The sequence below is a fragment of the Propithecus coquereli genome, unplaced genomic scaffold (assembly GCF_000956105.1).
Source record: "Propithecus coquereli isolate 6110/MARCELLA unplaced genomic scaffold, Pcoq_1.0 Scaffold308, whole genome shotgun sequence".
In the NCBI taxonomy this organism is placed as follows: domain Eukaryota; kingdom Metazoa; phylum Chordata; class Mammalia; order Primates; family Indriidae; genus Propithecus; species Propithecus coquereli.
The window spans coordinates 1,337,889-1,339,671 of record NW_012148708.1 but is presented as its reverse complement, the minus strand read 5'-3'; the positions used below and the strand labels follow the sequence as shown (position 1 = coordinate 1,339,671).

At 37.9% G+C, this 1,783-nt stretch overlaps 1 protein-coding gene across 2 annotated transcripts in view; it reads right to left on the bottom strand.

The window, feature by feature from the left end:
• The window catches only part of SPIRE1 (spire-type actin nucleation factor 1), a 142,200-nt gene that overhangs the window by 67,038 nt on the left and 73,379 nt on the right, over positions 1-1,783 (bottom strand). For both annotated transcript variants that reach the window (XM_012649996.1, XM_012649997.1), the window contains exon 5: positions 34-120. In XM_012649996.1, coding sequence (XP_012505450.1) covers positions 34-120 — 87 coding nt within the window. The remainder of the gene's footprint in view (positions 1-33; positions 121-1,783) is intronic.

Here is a 1,783-nt window from a genome sequence, read left to right as displayed (position 1 = left end):
AAAAAAAAAAGAGTAACATGTCAAATTACTTACTGGATTTAAAGGAGGTCTTGATCTGATGAAGTCGAGGATGATTTCATGAGCACTCTTTTTTAGCCGAGGGGGAATATCACCATTCACCTAAAAAGGAGACAAAAAGTAGAAGATTCATGTGACTATAAGATTATTATTCTGAGTTTCTAGGTATAGCTGTCACATGTCAAACATGTGACATAATTAGTTAAGTGTAATCTGGCTCTACCAAGGATGCATCTCAAATCAATAAAGGGGGGAGTAAATGGCTGTGTGATTCAGAGCAAAAATAACTATGGGGAGTTGAAAAAAATCCAAGTTTACTTTAGTTCTACCATTTTGGGAAATTGTGTGAAACACATTCCTTCCAGCAAAAAGTTTCTAAAATTATGAATGTAAATGGAATACTTGTGCTTGTTAAGTATTTTATAATTTAAAAAGCCTTTCACCTTTTATTTTCATCCTTGTAAAAAACCTAGGCAACAGGAAGGACTGGTGACATGATTCACATTCTGTAAATAAAATGGAGCACAGAGTAGAGGATACCTACCTACAGATGTCATAGATAGAAGAGTTATTGTGGAGCACTGGTCTGTCTCTCACTTCTATTCTAATGTCCTCCCTTTTTAAAGTAGTGTGTTAAAACAATTTTTTTAGGACTATTGAAAAAAAAAACCCAAAACCCACAAAAGATAACAAACCTAAACTTATATTCTGACCACCCAGAAGACACAGTTGTGACCAGTTGTTATATTTGTTTCCCAGTCTTGTTTGAACAAAACAGAACCTCAACTTCCACTCCTAGGCCCAGTGCCCTCCCCAGATGCGACCCCCCTCTCCGAGTTCAGAGCGCATGAGAAGCCTGTTGGGGCCTATTGAACACCCACTCCCCTCTTCTTCCCAGTGCCTGCCCCCCGACCCTGCGCTCACACCCCCAGTTCTGAGTGAGGGCAGGATGGCCCTACAGCAAGCTTTAGGAGCAATCACTTCCTGAGGCAAGCCATGCATGTGGCTATTAGTACTTGGTTTAAGGAGGACATGTGACCTAGAACTGTAGGCACCACTCCCAACCTATGGATTTCATGTTATGTAAGATTTTTTAAAAAATTCCTCATTACATGAAACAATTTAATCAGACTTTTCTAACACCTACTATTCTACTCCTGAATAGAATAATGCATATCTTTCTAGCTAATTTTCATATATTTTAATGTTCTTTCCATCACATCAGGATTGAGAGAATGGATTAGATGAAGCCAAGATTATAAATTCCATTTCCAAAACAAGAACACTAATTTTGGCTTTTTCAGTAGTCAGAAGGTGTATCCTGGGTGCTAACTACAAACATGGGTCAGTGCTCACCAGAGAGAGCCAGTATGGACGTCAGTCAGTACAGATTGAGTGTCCCTTAACCAAAATGATCGGGACCAGAAATGTTTTGGATTTCGGATTTTTTTCAGATTTTGGAATATTTACATTATACTTATACAAATATCGAAAACCTGAAAGAACATTTCCTTTGAGTGTCATGTTGCTGTTCAAAAAGTTTTAGATTTTGGAGCATCTCTGATCTTCAGATTTGGGATGCTCAACCTGTATAAGGAAAAGTGGCTGTGTGAAAACTGTTCTGCTGTTCGGTCAGTGAAATTATTTTCATATAAATACAGAACATTTCCTGAAACTGATGAGAAATGATGCTTGGATGAACACAAATAGTAGACCCATAAGTAAATAAGATCAGTTATGGAGACATGATCTTACTTTTGAGCCA